At 46.8% G+C, this 18,461-nt stretch overlaps 1 protein-coding gene across 11 annotated transcripts in view; it reads right to left on the bottom strand.

Annotated features, from left to right (window-relative positions):
* slit2 (slit homolog 2 (Drosophila)) overlaps window positions 1-16,686 on the bottom strand; it is a 93,304-nt gene extending 76,618 nt beyond the window's left edge. For 4 of the 11 annotated variants that reach the window (XM_061771181.1, XM_061771183.1, XM_061771185.1 and 1 more), the window contains exons 1-4: window positions 15,519-16,683; window positions 15,049-15,120; window positions 14,240-14,311; window positions 6,327-6,398 (exon numbers count right to left, since the gene is read on the bottom strand). In XM_061771181.1, coding sequence (XP_061627165.1) covers window positions 6,327-6,398; window positions 14,240-14,311; window positions 15,049-15,120; window positions 15,519-15,709 — 407 coding nt within the window. In that variant the 5' untranslated portion in view covers window positions 15,710-16,683. Of the gene's footprint in view, window positions 1-6,326; window positions 6,399-14,239; window positions 14,312-15,048; window positions 15,121-15,518 lie in introns of all 11 variants that reach the window. The other 7 variants (XM_061771179.1, XM_061771180.1, XM_061771182.1 and 4 more) reach the window with 3 other exon arrangements.
* Window positions 16,687-18,461: the final 1,775 nt, after the last annotated feature.

Raw genomic sequence — 18,461 nt, 5'->3', positions numbered from 1 at the left:
AGCCCGGAAGATGCCACAACAGCTCCTTTGTTTGAGGTCTGCGTGTGCGCCAGACTTTTGACATCTGATAAAGTGCATTCAGAGAAACGGGAGCGGGCAGGAAACCGGGCCGAATGCTGGAGTGGCGCGTGCGCGTTCGTTCGCAATGAGAAGGAGACCGAGATGATTGACAGCATTCCCTTGGATGCACACGATGACATATATTTACAGTAAATACTGCATCATACTCATCATGCAAATACATCTTCATGCGCCACACTGAGGAACATTAGTAATAGTAGTTCCAAGCTAAATTCGTGTACATTAATCCCTCGTTTACTGTGGGCTTTAGGTTCCAGACCACGCCGCAATTGGCCCTGACTTTGTTCCCCCCCGAATTGTTGATCCGTATTTCAAAGCTGTATGAACCTCCCCACACTCTTATTAACCGCTACCAAAACAGTGTTGGGAAAGTTCGCGTTCTACCCAAACTAGTTCAAAGTTCAATTCACCGTTCCAAAAATGAACTCGTTGAGTTCATAATTCGAATTCAACATTTTGAACTAAGTCCACTGTTCTAAAAACAAACTAGTTCATAGTTCTTTCCTTTTCTTTTCTTTTCAGTATGTTGCAGACGGGCTATTTCCCTCCAAATACTGGCATTTCATTGACCCTTTGTTGCCAGCCATTCAGTCCGCACTAGTAGCCACAGCTGCAGCTTTCACCCTACAATCGCAAAAACATGAGGAAAAACGTGCTGCTTGAATAGTCTCTTATTAAACGAGGAATTCAAACAAGAGCGGGACTTTTGTCGTTAATGTGCAAACAAAAACACACAACACAGTATGACAGGAACGATGGTGAAAGGACATTGACGACTTTGTATTCCTCGCAGCTCCGTCTGACTATACCAACAAAATATCTATTCGTATAAAATAAATTCCATATCATGAGTGTGATACCACGCGGACACACGCTGCTGTGTCGTGCCCGCCGGATGTAAACTTGAACGGCGGTTGCCAAATACGGCGTTTCTCCCCGACGTGCGAAGGCTCGTATGTAGCGTGTCCGGACGGGTTTGGTCCTGGAGGTCCCTCACAAAACGGGCACTCTTGAATGCAAATGCGCTTTCGCTCGAAAGCCGGTCTTTGACGCCAGAATGAGCGCGTTCTCAATGAGAAACGGAATGAGGGCAAGAACGAGACAAATGGAACGGATTGATATATTTAAGGAGAAAAATGGAAACAGTGCATGTTGGCATCAGGTAGCATCCAAATGAAATGTCAAACAATGAATTCATGTTCAAATTCACACATGTCATTTTTCCTAGTTGAGTATCAAAAGCTCTTTGAGGGCCAAACAATTGAAATGGATTTTTTTCTGCGTAATTTTGTCACCAATTATTGTTCATGTTTCGAAGAACATTCCACATCCAGCTTTGATCTCCTGACTGGGCCATTCTTCACCTTTCACCTCTCTGGGAGCCAAGAGGTCATCGTCACTATGGCAACTAAAAGCACTGAATGTCTTTTCTCTTTCTGAAAGAATATGATTTACCAAGAGAAAAGTGCGATTTTCTCGACCTCTGACCTCCGCCTTCTTTTTTAATTTCTCCTCATGTTCCTGCGTCACGCTCGTTAACCGTCGACACGCCGGGACGAGCCCCTCGCTCCCGAACGCTTGCGCTCGTCGGACCGTTGTGCAGAGCTCGTCGTCTCGACAGAGGTGGCAAGTGCATGCCTGTGTGCGTGCGTGTGTGTGTCAGAGTTTACAAAAGACAAAAGCACAACCTACTAGGCTGCTAAGCAACAATGCCGCCTGGTAAAGCCTCATCATGGTGCAGTTTAGCTGAGGATTAACCGCTATTACACACACACACGAACTCTAAATGTCACGTCATCAAACCCCATTCCAGTTTGAAGTCTGAAGTTTTTGTGTGGGCCCAAATGAAAGGAAATAAATTACGTTAAGAATAAACTGATGGTTTTCTGAGAATAGTGATGTGCCACTGTCAGGTTTTACTTTAGCGTAACTTGGAAAATAATGAAATATACATTTTCTCACATCGACGCCATTATTAGTCTGAAGAGTTAAAAAAAGAAAGAAAGAAAAAAGACTTACAAGCACTGTAATCAGCTCTTTTGTTGTGTTTTTGTGCAATCATTTGTGTGAGTGTTTCAAACAACCATTCAATGATGTGACCTAATTATGGAAGATCTGAAGAGAAAGTCAGTGACGGCTGGCGTCAAACAGTCACTTTGACATTCACTTGCCAAAAGTAGGATTTATATTATCGACATATTTGGACTTTTTTATGCAAATGTATTCTGGTAAAGCAGCGGGGTCCCCTAGTGGGGAGCATGTCTGCCTCTCAGTTGTGAGGTTCAGGGTTCCAATCTGGGCTCCGGCCTTCCCGCGCGGAGGGTTTATGTTCTTTGGATACTCGGACTTCCTCCCGCATTCCCAAAACGCGCATGTTAGGTTCACTGAAGGCTATATTTTCCACCGGTGTGAATGTCGTTGGTGTCTATGTGCCTTGCGGTCGGCCCTGCCCAAAGTCAAACTGGGACAGTCCGCCTCGCCCGCCACCCCGACCGGGACGCACGCCGCAGAAAATGCACGGCGACAGCTCTTCAAATTACTAAAAGTACTCAAGGAAAAAAAAATCTGTGTGGTCCTAATACTGTGAAAAGTGACGGTGAGAATCGATGAGACTCTTCAAATCAAACCACATTTTGTTTCATCTCTTTCTTAACGAAAATAAGCGCAACGTTTGAGCAATCTGAGATAAGCTCGAAAGGAGGGAGACAGGAAAATAACAAGCGCGCAATCAAATCCAAACATCGCATCAATCTGAAGTCACTCACGCTGAAACAAAACCAGACTTGTGGAATTACAGACTGTTCTCGTTTCATCAAGCACAACATCCTTTCATCAAGCCACGAGCTTATAGTTGACACTTTTAAGAAAAGCACGTCGTCATAAAAGGTGCCAGAAGTCAACCCTGTCAGTTCAGTGGTCATAAAGTCCACGATTACACACACACACGGCGGTTGTCGGGGTTCTCGGCAAAGCTTCTGATCTTTTACTGGGCCGACGTGTTTTTACAGAGTCCATCTAATCGACCGGCTCGGCCGATCACTTTCCGTCTCTCGGCGCTCGCTCGGAGCAAACGGTCGCAGCTGTGCTTCTCAGACGCACAATAGAAAGCGGGGACAGAGCGCGTGCGCACGTGCACGTGCCCGTGTGTGCGCGCGTGCACGTCTGTTTGCACATGTATGTGCGAGTGTCAGGGGCAAATACACGGAGGCGTGGCTGTTGGGGCGTCTCCAGATGCGCGTACCCTAATGCAGTCTGTGCCCCGCGGAATCGGCCAAATGTGTGTGTTGAGGACGCAGGTGTTTTAAAAAGGGATATATTATGCAAAACAGACTTTTTAATTGCTTGTATACAAACAGAAATTGTGAAATTACACGACTGAGTGCATTTCTGTAAATGTGTGTGTGCAAACAAGCTGTTGAGATTTTGGCCCAATTGTGTCGATTTGTGTTTGCAGCGCGCGCGTGCGTGCGTGCGTGCGCGTGCGGCTTGCCGGAGAAGTGCAACCAATCAAGACTTTCACCGTTGTTATTATAAAGCCGTGCTCGCAAAGGAATCAACACAACTTTGCTAAATTCATTCAAGTTCGGAAGATTTTCGGCGGGTGAGCAGCCGTTATGAATGCAATCCTTCGATATCACTATTTTGAAAAAATAAGCAAAAAAGGCGGGGGAGCAGTGTGAAAATTGTCGGTGTCGAAAAAGAGGGGGGTTGTGACACCCGCTTCCCCAATCGGTGTCACGCCCCTGACAACTACCACTAATAAATATGTTCTACATAGAGCTTTTCATAAATATCGTCAGCCAATAGCAAAGTTGCCTTAGTCAGTTTTTAACGTTTTCGAGAAAAAAAAAAAAAAAATTCCTCAATGTAACCTCTGCAGATTTCCATCACCTGGATGACGGACAAGCTACACAGACAAAGAAAAAAAAAAAACATTTTTACCAAGCACGTTGGTATATTGCGACAATACGTTCAAAAGAAGGCACGGGGAGAACATGCAAACTCCACACAGGCCAGGCCGGATTTGAACCCAGGTCCTCAGAACTGTGAGGCGGATGTGCTAACCGGTTGGAAATGGAATTTGTGATATTATGGGTATGGAGCAATAATTCCTTTATTATTCAGTAATACGTCAAAAACTGCGTGAGAAAAAAGAAAACTGAGAATATGGTACGTATCTCACAGGAAAATTGAGGACTTGAAGCCTTCAAGAACTGAACGAAGCAAAGATTAAAACGCACGCACGCACGCACGTCCGCCCGCACACACACACACACAGTTTTAAGCTCTAAAAGAGTGAAAACAAAAATGTTGATAATAGCAGGTTGAGTAAGTGTTCTTATATATAGCAGCACTGTTGCAAGAAGCGCAGAGTTCGCACATACCATCTGACCTCAATAGAAATCTTAACACGGTTCCACTTTCCCGTAGCGATTACGGAGGATTTCATGTTATGTTTTCCCAAAATATAATAAGACACCGCATGGGGTGAAGGCACACACAAAAGAATTAATATTGACTCGAGCTTTGTGGTTGAAACGCATACTAAACGACTTCCATACGTCTGACAAAAGCTTTGCGGCCGCCGAGGCGCCGGCTCGGCAACGGCCTTTCTCACTGTCAACCGGCACGCTTCTTGTCTCTCTATGATCTACTTTATATCTAACGCACTTATCATAGTCCGTAGCACCGCGCAATGAATGGTGTCAAGATGGACGAGGCGGGTTGTTTCCCGAAGATGTGCCACCGGCGGGGGGGCTCGGGACGCACACGGCCGCCGGCACACAAACGGGTGTTCACGTTCGTCTATGACAGCTGAGCGGAGAGAAGTAGAGCCGGGATGTATTTTTATCTTTGGCCCACACGCTGAGCAAAATGCCAAGACTTGGCCTTGAGCAGCGCGCGCACACACACAACCTCAGACATGACAGGTCGAGCCCAGCCGACCGCCGGAGCAGCCGCACAACATAAACAACTTTTGCACAATGTGAATCATCTGAGCATGTCAATATTGTTTTAGATAAATATATTCTGCCACATTTATATATATATATATATATATATATATATATATATATATCAACAAAATATATATACGGTATAGATATAGATATATACATAGTATATCCGCCACCATAATTATTCCCCGAGACCACAAACAAGCGTGACGAGAAGTCGGTTCCCACAGTCTGAGACGTTTGACGCTAAACGCTGCGACGGCGCACTGAGCTGGAAGGTGCCGGAACAATCGGCGGCGCACGTCTTTGAATGCGACTGTTGATTTTCTGTGACTAAAACTATTTACTACCCATGAAAGGCCAAATGTAACTTAAGAGGAGAAACCCGATGCATTATGAACACACACAAACACGCTGGCGGTGAGCAGCAGCTGTCGGGGTGCTAATCTCCATTAGCTACTGAACGGGCCTCAATGGAGAGCCGCTGAAAATCACACATGGCCTTCCCACGAGTCCATCTTCCACCACATCCTTGTTGCTAACCCTCCACAGCAGCACCAGATCAAACTGACACTTCTGGTTTTCTCGTTGCTTGTTTTCACGCGAGGTATACAGTATGCACCAAATGGACGTCTCGGGACACGAGACGCAGATTATTTCATGGATTTTAAAAAGTTGGGGTTAGCGACGCTTACGGCGTGGGTTCAGTTCCACAAAGTCCGAAGTTTTGAATTAGCCAAAAAGCCTTCATGAGATGAGATGAAAAATAATCAAGATTGGAGCGGGGCTAAAGGCTTCAGTCCTCGCAATCGTTGATTATTAGCACGATGAAGAGGGTGAGGCCCAAATCTTTGTCATTGGATTGTTTAGAGATCATTGGAACACATCTGCAGCAAGCTTACACTGATTAGAATTTTTTTGTAAAAGGTCGAAGCGGTCTCAATATCCATCCCAGGTCATGAGTTCAATAAAGGTGCAGACAGATTTATGCACCAATATCCAAAATACTCAACATTTTCAAGCCCTGGAAAGAGTTGCCTAAGCAGTTGAAGTCTAACCCATGAGACATTCTTTTATTTATTCACTCCAATTATTATTATTACTTGAATTGTACTCCTGTGGAACATAATGGATTCTTAATGGAACCTATTAAGTGACGGGTGAGGAATTGTCTCGGGCGCACGGCGTCCAAAACGATGCCACCCAGCCGTGACGTCGTTCCTCCGAAAGGGCAAAACAGAGCAGCTGAGTGATCGTTCGGAAGGGAGCAAGGAAAGCGACACTTACAGTCTGTGAAGCTTCGTGGTGCCCAGGAAGAGAAGCTCGGGAAACACAGCCAGATTATTCCGATTCAGGCGCCTGAAGAAAAAAAAAAACAGGAAAGCACTTGTTTCAAAATGAGCGTGTTGTAAATGAGCTGTTGAATGTTTCATCCCTGCCATTAAAAGGAAGATGAGGTAAGAGGTGATCGTTTTACATGCATTTTCATTAGCTTGTACTCAGAAGACAAAGCTATAAACATAGTTGAATAATTAAGTTGCAATTCGCCGGCTTATAAAAACGACACAACCGATTACCATAAAACTTGCGAACTTCCATTAGATTGCGGGGGTCTACCGAATGTTATTTGGTGACAGCGCACACACACACACACACACACAAACGACTCCAGGTTACTCCTGACGGCAACATGGCTGCCAGGCAAATAGTGGAGCGGAGAAGGTGGAAGGCAGGCAAGGCTGGAGGAGAAAGACGGAAGTTCCGATGCGGGCGAGGGGGAGATTTTCTTGTGAAGCACAAAAGGAGAGAGGAGAAGACGATGTGGGAAAAACAAACAGGCGGTCTGGCCGGGCTACCGAATGTGTGAAAGGGACCCCACTGAGTAAATACGCCTCTCGCAGGGGAAGAACTCACAACGGCCCGTCATCACGCACACACAAATAGAAGTGTCGAGAGAGCTCGGGTGAGTTTAATAATGTGGCTGCAATCATTTAACCCCGCTTGAGTGGAGTGAAGAGGTTTGTGTGCCGATGTTTCTTGATGCGAGTCAGGGGAGAGTGAGGCGACGGAGTGGCACAATGCGTGAAAGGCTGCTGAAACTGTTTAACCTCCACACACATTGGCAAGCAACACATGCTGTGACTGCAAGGGAGAAAAGAAATTAGGAATCCACGGAAAATGCTGACCTCAAACTAATAGGCGCTGGATTTGGTACCTGGGCCTTCGTGGGGATTTAGCTGGCTAAACGTCGCAATTACAGAGTGGCTTTTCGTGCTAGAGGGGCTTTTCCACCATCAAGGCAGCATCAGGAGCAACCGAGGGTTCGGCATCTCGCTCAAGGACACTTCGGCACGGTCGCGAGGGCCGGGGGTCGAACCCGCAACCTACCGCCGACAGAAAGCACCGATCGTGCGCAAAAATGCAATAAAACAGCACACAACTGGCGGAGGAAAACTTTGAATCAAACACATTAAACGCACGTCGGTGCTGCTTCTAAACTGTATTCATGCGCACAGATTGCTACAGATTGTTTGCCCTGACCAACCAATCAGAAGACAGAACAGAGTGCTGATGTCAGAATGAAGCTGTAATCCAATTGGTTAAAGATCCGGTCCAAATCGCTCAAATAGTTTTAAGTTACATCAGCCGGCATGCAGAGGCTGAAATCTGATTGGACCAAAAAAATATCACGTAAATGTACGTCAACGCTTTTGATCGGGTTTCGCCAGACCTCCGCTGCTCATTCGAAAAGTGCAAAACTGTTTGATTTCACATATTTCCTGCCGCCGTTCAGCTCTCCGCACGCAAAATGTCGTCACGCGCACAGGTTCGCCTTCACCCTTCCGTCAGAGGCCTGTGATGAATATTTAACATGCAGCAGAAGTGATGTTTCTAAATGGACATTTTTTTTTTTTTTTTTTATTCACTCGAGCGGCCTATCTGAAGATTGCTCGTCATTTACATTTCGTCTCAGAAAACAAAGCAAAAAAGTCGACCGAGCAATGGCTCATGACTTGGAGAACTCGTGGGTCTCGGGGAACGGCTGCGCTGGATTCTGATGGAGACGATCACGGAGGTTTTCATGCAACAGTTTTCAGCACATTAAATCCATCGCAATTGGACTGTTGTGGTAATTTGACAATATGTTTAGCAGTGGTGTGGAAAGGGGGGAGGGACCGAGGGGCTGGCTGGGTGGCTGCTTCAGGGATCCAACTTAGGGGAGTATCGAAACAAGTTTGGGTGTATGGATATATATATATATATATATATATATATATACACACACACAGAGATACACCTCATGTTGTGGCACATGTATGTACTGTAAATGTCCTGGCTGTTTTGCATTCCTACTGCATGAGGGTTTTTGTGCACAGAATCGCACCTCGCGAGCTGTGGGCGATGAGGCCACGTTTGTCCTAAAGAGGATGAAGACAGAGAAGTCGGAGGTGTGAGAGTCTCTGCAACTAGCGAATGCCTCGCTGCAGCGTGGCGATAATCTCCGCAGTCATAAACAGATGCTAGAGGGACACAAACTTCGCAGTAAATAGCCACTAGCTCGCACCTACGCGTTTCTGCCAACACACTGTGGCGTTTTGTGCGGCCGAGCATTCAAAAACATATTAAACACACACACGCGCGCTCACTTAGTTTTCACACCTCAGAGCCTCGCTGATATGAAGTAGTTTGAGTTGCAGTCTGTGGCTGGCAAGGAAAATGCCCCCCCCCCCCCCAGAAAGCAATTATTACACCGCCAACACCAGTAGTAGTGTTGTTAACACATATTTTGTACCAACAAACACAATATATCACACCTATACACAAGCCAGTTATTGCCTAAGCCCTTTACTAAACATTTCTCGGAATGTCAACGTGTACGTATATGCACTCTGTGGCCATATCAGGCGCAGGCGCACAAGTAATAAGGAGTCGTAAATCAAATCAAATAACACAGAATCATAGTGTTGCAAAAATAAGATCATGTTCAAAAACTAAAAAGGGTCCCACGAAAAAGGAAAAAGGTATCATCTCAAATTCATAAATTTTGTGACCCCAATGACGAATGGCAAATTACAACTTTATTCATGTAAGATGAAAACAACTTTTTCAGAAGAAAACGTATCTTTTTCTATGGAAGCCCATTTACAAAATATATATATATATATATATATATATATATATAGGCCAAGGTGTCCGCCCCCCATGCGCCATGTGGGCAACCTCGCCGTGTCTGCATGATGCGCGACGTAAGCTGTGTCTCGCCCCTTTCTTTGTGTGTTGTTTTGGCGCAACACATGGCGTTCTCACAAAAGTACACTTGCATTTATTGTTGTGCACAACAACCTTTTTTCATCATATTTTTACTGTAAAATTGAACATGATTGTCTTTGGTGAAAGGCAAATTTCCGGAGCAACTCTTTTCCTGGCTGTCTTCGGATTGTGTCGGTGTCCCTAATAATGTGGCCGACGAACGTATTGAGAATTCTGCAGCAAGCGTCATCCACATTCATTCGGTCTTCCCTGATATTTGCAAGCGAGTGTGTCGCCACCCAAAGGAAAAAGCTCGGCTGCCGCCGTGCACCCAATAGGGGCAATCTTTCTCCGATGCCTTTTTGGAAGGGAGCGCACAGTGCAAGTAATTTCAGGCTCTGTTGCTCAATAAACAAATTACACACACGCACACAAACTTTGCTCAGAGGTGATCAACCGCAGCATTGCTATTGCTCACAGCTCCAGCTAATGATTTAAAGAACAGTACAGTATTTTTAAATTATTCTATCTAGTACCGACAGATGATTTTGTGCTATTTACGCACTACAACATAATCACTTGCATTCAGTCTTTTTTTTTTGTAATCTCTGCTGACAGACTCAACTCAAGACCGCAATCAATTTGATCTTTGACATGTGACCGCTCAATTAGCGGCTAATTATCTGATGCTTTATCTCAGACGTGCTACAAAATCCCATAATTAGAGTTCCTGTGTGGCTGTTCACAGATTTTGGATGTCCACTGTAAACTATTCAAACGTTAGATCGTGATCAGAGGATCAAGTAGTCGCCTTCTTCTTCGAGCCACAGGGAAGAATGTATGACATTCCAATATGCGCAGGACAATGGCAAGAGAGGGGGGAGAAGGACAAAATAACACAAGAAGGGGGAAAGAAAGTGTGTGTGTGTGCTTTGGAGGGGGCAGAATCCAACTGCTAGTGACGGTGCAGCCTTGCGAAAGAGAATGCACACGCACGAGTGTATCCAAACCTGCGCATGTGTACGTTGTGACATGCCCGCCCAATCCACACCTCCTTCCGCCCCACCTCCACACCCTCCAGCTACTGACCCACACCTGACCTCACCCGGGACGGCACTGCAGGGACTATCGTGGAAAAAAACAACCCCCCCCCCCCCCCCCCACCCACAAAAAAAAAAGGACAAGAGAGGGGGGAGGAACCGTTTTCTAACCCGGTGGGGGGCAGTCACTGCGGATCCATCAGCCCAGCTTAAGAGCCTCTCCTATGGGCAGCGCTGCCCAGCGGGCTCCCTGCAGCCACCCGGAGGACGGAGGCCTTTGAAATCAGCCGCAGACTCCAGACTCGGGAGATGCGCCATTGTCCGGCAGCCGCAGGGGGCATTGATGACTGGCTCCATCTTTGTGTTTGTGAACATGCAACGCCAAACATGGTGAGCTGCAGTCGGAGACCCTTTCGGAGGACTAAAGAAAGCCGTGTTGTGTCAGAAAGTTAGCTAGCGTCAAAGCTGTTGGTCGCCTTCAGAGACAAAACAAACAAAGGAACGAGCGCGTCCCGTTAGACGAGACCAAATTGCGATACTCTCTGTTCAGTTGTCTCTTTTGAGTGTTGAAGTGAGTGTAGCAGGTCACGCAAACCCTGGACATAATCTACTAAAGCGGACTAACCTCTTGCACACTCCTGCGCTTGTCCACGTTGTACCCCAAGGAACAAAACAAGCTAGCCCACAAACTCGTATACTGTTTAGCATAGCTGAGAGGCACGGTGTAATCCGGATTAGACCACTTTCTACTCTAGTGCGTAAAAGAGGTCGGTCTACTTTAACTCCAGGTACAGTCGATTTTGAATGGTTTTTGTTCAGCTGTAATAATTTCATCAGCACGTCGAAGGCTCCTGTCAAAGCGTCAACATACTTCATTATTTCCCTCTTTGTCTACGGGCGGGCAACAATTTAGCTGGATAGAGGCTCGCGTTGCTTGCTAACCCTAACCCCAAACACAAGCACACGCCCTCTCTTTGACTCTCGATCGACAAAGAGCAGTTTGAATACGGAAAAAGGCACGGTGGCCACAACATGATGCCTACTTTGTACTACTAATTTTGAAGTCAGCCTGTGCACTGCTCGCATAAAACACAAGTGTCAAACTCGTTTTTGTCACAGGCCACATCATGGTTCCCCTTTCCTTATGTCTTTATTATTACATATACACAGTTGCCCTGGCAACAGATTGAATTTGAAATCAGAAGTCACGGAAAAATAACCCATCCATTTTCCGTACCGCGTATTCCTCACAGGGGTCGCGGGCGTGCCGGAGCCTATCCCGGCTATCTTCGGGCGGGAGGCGGGGTACGCCCCGAACCGGTCGCCGGACAATCGCAGGCCACATAGCAACAAACAACCATTCGCACTCACATTTGCACCTACGGGCAATTTAGAGTCGTCAATTAACCTAGCTTGCGTGTTTTTGGGATGTGGGAAGAAACCGGAGCGCCCGGAGAAAAGCCACGCAGGCACGGGGAGAGCATGCAAACTCCACACAAGCCAGGCCGGATTTGAATCAGCAACCTCTCAACTGTGAGGCAGATGTGCTAATCGGTCGTCCACCGTGCCGCCACATGGAAAATTGTGGCACACAAATATTAGGAATACAACTATTATTCACTTTTGGTTAAAAAAATATTTGGTGAAAAAAATGCTTGTAATATCTCTTAAAAGTGAATAAAAATTGCATAAAAAGAACAAACCTATTTAGCAAGAAACATGAAGTAGAAACACTTACATTTCTTTGGTGGGCCACATACAATGGTACAGTGGGCTGGATCTGGCCCCCAGGCCTTGAGTTTGACAAATGTAATTATGAGGAGTTTTTGTTTTTGTTTTTTTTTTAACCCAATTACGGCTTCCATTCTTCTGGCCAGACTGTCTACAAAATTCTGGAGTGTGTCATTTGGGAGGTCAAAGGTCGGTCACCAATGTTATGGATGGCTCTAAGCAGTTCATTCCAAATGTGTTTGATTGGATTCTGGGGTACACACCAAAATTCCTTCACTGTGCCGGCCGGCACAGTCGTGCTGTCGCCCAAACATGTCTTCCCATAACTCTTCCCACAAAGTTGAAAGTATGCGATTGTCCAAAACGTCTTCGCACAATAAAGAATTCGAGACCCTGTAGATTGAAAATATAATACATTTGACACACCAAACAGAAAGGTGTTGTTAACAGCCCTGCCAAATTTGAAGGATTAAAAAAATCGCCAAAGTATATCAAATGAGTCTTCAGAATCGTGAAAAATCAAAATCGGGAAGTAAATAATATGAGGCTTCAAAATCGTGAAGAATCTAAATCGCCAAGAATATACGATCCAAATTGCCAAGCGTATGAAATGATGCTTCAAAAATGTGAATTTTTTTTTTTTTTTTTTAAATCGTAAAAAAATCGAAATCGCCAAGTGTATGAAATGATGCTTCAAAAATGTGAAATTTTTTTTTAAATCGTAAAAAAAATCGAAATCGCCAAGTGTATGAAATGATCCTTCAAAAATGGGAATTTCTTTTTTTTAAATCGTAAAAAAATCGAAATCGACAAGTGTTGAAAATCATGAAGAATCAAACCGTTGTCTTCGCTCTCAAATGCTGTGGGCGCGTCCGCTGAATGTGCTAAAATCACCCCCCGCTAAACCACGGAGACAACCTGGAAAAACGCATGCCACTAAAGCTAGCATCTTTCTTATGCCGACACATAACTACATGTTTGAGCCACGATATTTTGTCTGCTTGAAGCTTCCGGTGGCTGGAATACATCTGACCAGGTTGTCGCGGGGCTTTCCCACGCCACACCAACAAAGTGCTCAAAAGCGGCCACGGCAGCGCGCCGGCTGTCGGCTGGGACTTTTTTCCGACCTTACCCTTCCACCTTCTCTTAGTAACGTGCGTGCACGTCTAGCCGACAACGAGGCGCTCTAAAGCCGGCACGCCAGCGAACTAGCCGAAAGAAAGACGCATTTTTCGGAGTATAAGCATAGCTAGCTAGCTAAGTGCATGTTGAATGAAGGCACTCAAGTTGCGATATCGTTGGGGGAGGGGCGACTCATGCTGGACGCTGGACAACAAAACTGAAATGTACGTAAAACATTTGAAGGCTAGATCGCCACAAGTGAGTACGACACAGTTAACAGTACTTGCAAGTTTTCAGCCAATACAAATCTTCAAACATGTCAAATGTATTGAGAAACAAAGGTCTGAATGCATTTTAAAGGGATGTTCAGATTGAGGAAACTGAGCTCAACTCTTGAACAATTTATAAATTGATAAAGGGATGTACTTTGATACACGTGTGTGTGTGTGTGTGTGTGTGTGCATCGACAGCGGGCACAATGGAGGTTTCAGCAGTCGGGGGTCCACATCCCCCCACCCTCCCGCTGTTGTCTCACTGCCAGACTCGCTTTCAGACAAGCAAGGCTTAAGGACGCCGCTAAACTCCGACCTCTCGCCGCTGCGCACTCGCAGCTCCGAACGATCTTCTCCAGTCGAAGATACGACGAGCACGCGTGAGCGGAGTGCGTTAGTTGGTCGTTTTCTTTTCATCGCCCTTTGTCTGTTTGTTTGCTTGTTTGTTTGTTAGTCAACAGACTCGTTGCTCAGCGACGGCATCTTCGGCTGGCGTTCAAAATCATTGTTTTGATTTTCGTTTCCGTCAGAAGCTTGTCATGACTGCCAAACCGCATCGGTGTACAGCACATGGTTACATACACACAACAAATTCATAAATAACTACTTCTGAAGTCAAGGAAAATAGTTCAACTATTGTTCGATTGACAGTTTTTTAGCAAGAAACATGAAACCATTCGCTCGAGCGGGCCACAAAAAAAGATGTCGCTGCACGGCCACAAGTGGAGTAGCACTCTGACGTTGATGGAGGTGTACAATTTGGCAGAAAAAAAAGGTCACTCACAGTCTCTCCAGTTCCTTCAGGTCCTGGAAAGCTCCTCGCTCGATTGTGCTGATTTTGTTCTCCATAAGCTGCCTGTAAGGAGAAGCGGCAAACGGTGAGCGGAAGGCCACGACAACACGTGAGAGGGGGTAGCGTGTCTTAATGGAGTCAGAAAAAAGGATTTTGACACGACATTGCTGTCTGAGATGAAAGTTCGATGGAGACGAAAGGAGATAGATTGTCGAAACGGCTACGGGGACGAGAAGAGAGAGAGGCGCGCCGTCGCGGCCTGGAATTGACTTGAAACCTGAACGCAGACTCATCGATCGTCGTCTAACCTTCTCGTCGCTCATCTTCTTTTGAAAAACAAAACACTGACATGACACACATGCGAGCTGATGGCCGCAAGAGCGGAAACGCGCATTACGAGAACACGCGCGCACTCAATAAGGACATAATCCCCTGAGGAATTCGAACAATGCGCATCCGCTGCCATTCACGCACACACTCGGGTCAGCAACCTGTTGTGACTTGACTCCGCCTTTCTTTCATCCATCACTTGATTGGCGGTTGCGCGTATAATGAGAACCTTCTTTCTCTTAATCACCGCAGCACTTGTGCCCCAGAGCACCCCCCCCCCCCACCCCTCACCCCACCCCGACACTTGCACTGGCAGATTAACAGGTGCCAATTGAGGCGCAAAATGCACATGCGACGAGACTGTGGCATCGAGCAAAGTGGGCAATGACAAATGCTTTTTGCAGAGAAGGAAGTGGAGAGTGCAACAAAAGGGGGGGGGGGGGGGGTGACCCCCATAAAAAGCCACTTACAACACGCGCAGATTCCTCAAGCCAGCAAAATCGGCCTTGGTGATTTTCGTCAGGTTGTTTGCGTTCAGATCCCTGAAAGAGAAAAAGTCAAATGAAGAAAGAAGTCAGATTCGAGCCTGTCCGATGCTCGTTTGAAGTGAAACTTGTGCGAAAGTCATTCGAGCGTCTCCGCCATCGGCACTGCGGGGCCAATTTCAATTGCAAAATCCAAATCCGTTTTTGGATGAAGTCGAAAACCGACGCGACGAATTCAAATGTGGTTCAACCTCGAAAGGGAGTTGAGGGCATCTATTCCCAAAGAATCCACACTCGTTCGGTGAGAACGGAGCTTGTGCTTTCAAACCAATCAATCAATCAATCAATCAATCAATCAATCGCGTCGTTGCACCGCGACCTTTGTCAATCGGATGCGAACGAAAATGTGTTCGGAGTTCGAGTGCGTGCAAAGTGAAGTCCGAACGGGCGCTTACAGTCTCTCGGTGCTGCGGGGAACGTTCCGGGGCACGCCGCGGAGCCCTTGGCCGTGACAGTCCACCGCCGTCCCGGTGCAGGAGCACGCGGCCGGGCACGGCTGTCCGGCTGCGCCCAGGACCGGGACCGGGGCCGGGACCAGGACCAGGACCAGGATCAGCACCACGGGCTTCAGGAGGGATCCCAGCATTGCGGCGAGGCCAAAGAAAGCCGAAACAGAAGCGCGCAGCGAACTCAGCGGGATAGCGTCCTCCAGAAACCGCACGTTCCAAATTTACATCGCGGGCAGCTCCTGAACGCGGGACGGATTAACAACCGCCGGCGGGGGGCTCGGACTCTCTGGCCGCGCTACAGCGCCGCAAACTTCCACATGTCCGCGGCGGGCAGCCGCCAAATCCCGCCGGCACCTCGAGCCGTCTTGTGCGGATCCACGGAAGCCACTTGAGCTGCGCCCTCACGCGCCCTCACGCGCGCATGCTCCAGGTGAGCCGTGAGCCGTGAGCCGTTCTCGGTCTTTTTCGTGCACGGCAAGCGAAGCGAGTCGTCGTCCGCTTCCCCCACACAAAAGCAAACAAAGCGCACACACACAGAAAAACAAAACAAAACAAAAAACGGCGTAGGAGAGCTGATGTGGACGTTCTAGTTCTGAACGTCTGCCGGACAGCTGCGCGCGGCGCGACGATCCAACTCCGGGGAGTCAAGTGAGCCCGCTGCAGCCCACCGGCCCCCTGCGTGCGCGTGCCCGCCTGCCTGCGTGCGCGCGCGCGTGTGAGAGAGAGAGAGAGAGAGAGAGAGAGAGAGAGAGAGAGAGAAGCAGCTGAGCAGAGGAGGGCGAAAGTACTCGCGTTGAAGACAAAAAGTGACTCCTTCACTTAAGAAAATCAAATAGAAAAAGGGGGCAAGTGGTGGGAAAGCAACTCTCACACGATCTTTCTTTCTTTCTTTCTTTCTGCCACAGAAAAAAGAAGGAGTAGCCGAGCTGGCTACAAAGAAACAGGCAAAGCCACCATTTAGCAACAGAAACACACTCGGCTTAGTTGAATTCAGAACCGCACAGGTAATATAACAAAATACACAACTGAATTCACAAGCTGCTCGAGATCAAATCAGAGACAATTGCTACGGTTTGACACCAACATTTAGGAAATCGATTTGTAAATTGGTGTCATGTGTGTGTGTGTGTGTGTTCCGGGTTTTGTCTCCCCCCCCCCTGTTTCACACACACCTGCTCCTGTGAGCATCTTCACCACCTGTGCCTCGTTCACCCTAATTACCCCTTGTATATAACCTCGTGTCTCATTTCCTCTCGTTGCCAGTTCGTTGTACCTTGTTTCCACGTCATAGACTCACAGTAAGGCTTGACCCTGTTCCGATTATCGACCTTGCCTCTTTGCCTCATGTTTTTGGATACTGTTGCCTCTTTTGGATTGCCTGCCTGTGTACCGACCTATGCCCGTCTATTAAACCTCTCTTTTTGGAAACTGTCCATCTGTTTTGGAGTCGTGCATTTTTGGGTCCTATCCGCTGTTCCGTTCATGACAATTGGATGCTGATGCAACTCAGAACAAATCAAAACCCGACATGCGTTAATTGTTTCTTGTCGATTGTGACAATGAACTGAAGACACGGCGCTACCTTGAGATGCGAGTTGAATTTCTTCGGTGGCCGTGCTCTCGCAAACTCGTATCTCAAAACGGATTTCTCCATTCAAATGAATGGAAACGGAATTAATCCGTTCCAGTCGCCCGAAAGGCGCCGCATTTTCTTTAAACATGTTTTATAAAAAAACATATAGTCATAAAAAAAACATAATAGAAGAGAATGTAAGGATATTAACTGGTTTTATGAAAGTGTAATCAATCCAAAAGTCTCACACATGCAAACACAAGCTGAAGTTTCATTTGCGTGTGTGTGTGTGTGTGTGTATCTCCCTCCACTCGCTCGCCCCCCGCCATCTCTGCTTCTGTTGTGCAGGAAGGCTGCGTGTCCCGTCAGTGGTCCCAAAACTTTTGTTTTACATGTACGTTCATACAAAAAACTTGCACGGTAACAGTAAGGCATTCAAATGCAGGGAGTAAAAGTCAGAAGCCGTCAGGGAAAAAAAGTCCCCCCAAAAAATACTGAAGTGCAGTAATGAAGTGTTTGTACTACATGACTTCCCACCACTGAGACACGACGAGAGAAAAAGGACACTTCGGGAGAGAACGAGACACGCGCACATTTCCAGAGAGCACTTTTCGAGGCACGGACAGAGAGACGACACACACACACGCCTCACCTGATGCTTTATTTAGTCGACCTCAGCAAGGCGACAAAATGGGGAACACCCGTCCGACGCCAGGCTTGAGTTGCAGGACTTCCAAGTAGCCCAATAATCATGTGGCGCATCTGAGACACCGAGAGGCCATGTTGCTTTTTTAGCACGCGAGGGGCGTCGGTGTCTCGTTTGCAGGACACATTAATAGGACCGTGGGAGGATTTACACTTGGCTTTTAACATTTGATTACGAGAAAGAAGAAGAAGAAGAAGAAGTTGCATTCCCGTTTGCTCTATTTTCAAAACAGGCCTCTTCAATAAAATGATGAACTATTTCCAGACTGCATCGGAAATAGCGGCGCCGAGCAAGCAAATTGGAAATACACCTCTGGATATTATGCTGCAAAAGTCACGACGAGATTTGTTATTAGACAAAGTACGTTAGCCGTATGTCGCTCGTGGTCAGCGCCACCGCCGGCGATTGCCAACCAGCCACGGGAATTGATCCAATTTCACTTGATTTTTCTCACAACTAATAATGTGTCTTATCTTTCTTTTCCATGCCAGCAACATGAAGTGCAGTGACAGGCAGCAACAAGGAAGTGAGGTACCTCATTAACAACAATTTGTGAGTTCATCAAGACAATCATCATCATTTCAGTATATAAAGGCCAACTTTTGGCGAC

The sequence above is a fragment of the Phyllopteryx taeniolatus genome, chromosome 4 (assembly GCF_024500385.1).
Source record: "Phyllopteryx taeniolatus isolate TA_2022b chromosome 4, UOR_Ptae_1.2, whole genome shotgun sequence".
Taxonomy (NCBI): Eukaryota; Metazoa; Chordata; class Actinopteri; order Syngnathiformes; family Syngnathidae; genus Phyllopteryx; species Phyllopteryx taeniolatus.
Note: the sequence above shows the minus strand (reverse complement) of the source record. Positions and strands in the feature narration are given on the sequence as shown.